Source organism: Neophocaena asiaeorientalis, unplaced genomic scaffold, assembly GCF_003031525.2.
Source record: "Neophocaena asiaeorientalis asiaeorientalis breed wild unplaced genomic scaffold, Neophocaena_asiaeorientalis_V1.1 scaffold166, whole genome shotgun sequence".
NCBI classification, from domain to species: Eukaryota; Metazoa; Chordata; class Mammalia; order Artiodactyla; family Phocoenidae; genus Neophocaena; species Neophocaena asiaeorientalis.
In genome coordinates, this window is record NW_020174933.1 from 4,651,393 (window position 1) to 4,653,093 (window position 1,701).

At 45.0% G+C, this 1,701-nt stretch overlaps 1 protein-coding gene across 1 annotated transcript in view; it reads left to right on the top strand.

Moving 5' to 3' along the window:
* The first annotated feature begins 1,555 nt into the window (after positions 1 to 1,555).
* TARBP1 (tRNA guanosine 2 -O-methyltransferase TARBP1) overlaps positions 1,556 to 1,701 on the top strand; it is a 62,316-nt gene continuing 62,170 nt past the window's right edge. The window contains exon 1 of the mRNA XM_024761487.1: positions 1,556 to 1,696. Coding sequence (XP_024617255.1) covers positions 1,556 to 1,696 — 141 coding nt within the window. The remainder of the gene's footprint in view (positions 1,697 to 1,701) is intronic.

Sequence of the window (1,701 nt, forward strand, 5' to 3'; positions counted from 1 at the left end):
CATCATTAGCGTGTAAATCATAGTTGAATCTATAGTTTTAATGAAGTTATTCAGGGAAAATTTAGAGTGAGAAGAACAGGCAGGGATCTGAAGCTGTAATTCTGGTAACATCCATATGAACAGGTGAAGTCAGGAAGAGAAAGAGGATTCTTCCCCCAAAGAGATGGAGAAGAAACAGCTGGGGAAACAGGACAAAGAAAAAAACAGGAATTAGCTATATGATGAAAACTAGAGGAAGACAGAGTTTCAAGAAAAGGAAATCCTCAACAGCCGTTTGGTGTTTTCAATCTTTGAAATTTTAGCCATTCTGATGGGTGTGAAGTGGTATTTCTTTGAGGGTTTAATTTGCATTTCTCTAAGGAATAATGATACTCACACCTTTTCAGATGCTTACATTTGCACATCTTCATTTGTTAAGTGTCTGCTCAAGACATTTGCATATTTTTGTTTGATAGATATATGAAGAATATATGTTGAAGGAAACTGATTTTATTGGCACATTAAATGTTGAAGGCAATGCATATTTACTGACACATTCTAAGTAGGCTTACAGCTGAACCCTTTACGCATCTGTCAATGGAAAACTGAATGACCCTGAAATACGGAAAAAAAATCTTGCATATATGATGTCAGATAACTGTAAATAACTTTAAATTATATAAAACCAAAAATCTAAAAATTAAATAATTTTAAATTACATAAAATAAACTTAAATAACTTTAAATTACACTTTATCCATTATGCTTATTACACATCAAGCTCTTTGAAGGTGAGATTGTGACTTCTCCATGGACTTCTCTATGGTTGAAGGCAAAGTGAAAACCCAAGTCATTGATTCAGTTTGCCTAGGATTGAGCTAGAAACCAAACCAGTACCGTGCATGCTAAGGTGAGGTTTCTGTACTTAGCAGTAGATGCTGTCAGATATACAGAACATACAGACACGTGGACTATTTGGGGGACTCTACATGTGGGAGCATAAGCATTGTGTGCGAAGGGCTGCATGCAAGAGTCCGCTTGGGCATTTGACTGCCGGCGTCGTGGTGGGTATCTCGTTTTCAGCCCTATCCCTGGCTCATAGCTAGAGTACTTTTCAGGGCCTCTACCTCATTCTTGGGTTTTCGTTATTTATTTTTTATGCAGATATCGGGAACCCATTTCGGACCCAGTGTGTCAGTCTCTGTGTGGGTGGTGCCAGGCTGCACCTTTTTGAAAAAAGAGCTTCTAGGTGATCGTGAGTGGTGTACCTCTGGCCCATCCTCACAGCGCCTGAATGATTTAAAGCCCTCGGGCGGGCCAATCTCCAATTAGGAATCGATGGAGTTGGTATAGATACGACATTAACGTTTAACGAGGGCCTCGTTTCCTCTTACGAAAGTAAGGGGCAGAAGCGAGAGGATCAGATCCAAGGCAGTTCTGGTGAGACCTGCCCAAAGCACGCCTAGCAGGACTAGGGCAGGGCTGCAAGCCCCCTACCTGCGGGCGCGCGCCCGGGCCCACCGCGCACGCGCACGCACTAGCGCACGCCGGCGCCTTCCTGCGGGCGCTCGGGTCAAATGGAGTGGGTGCTGGCGGATACGCTGCTCTCGCAGAGCCGGGACCCTCGGGTCCTGCTTGGGGCGCTGTGCTGCGAGGAGGCGTCCGCGGAGCGCGTGGAGACGCTGCGCTTTCTTCTGCAGCGACTGGAGGAGGAGGGGGCGCG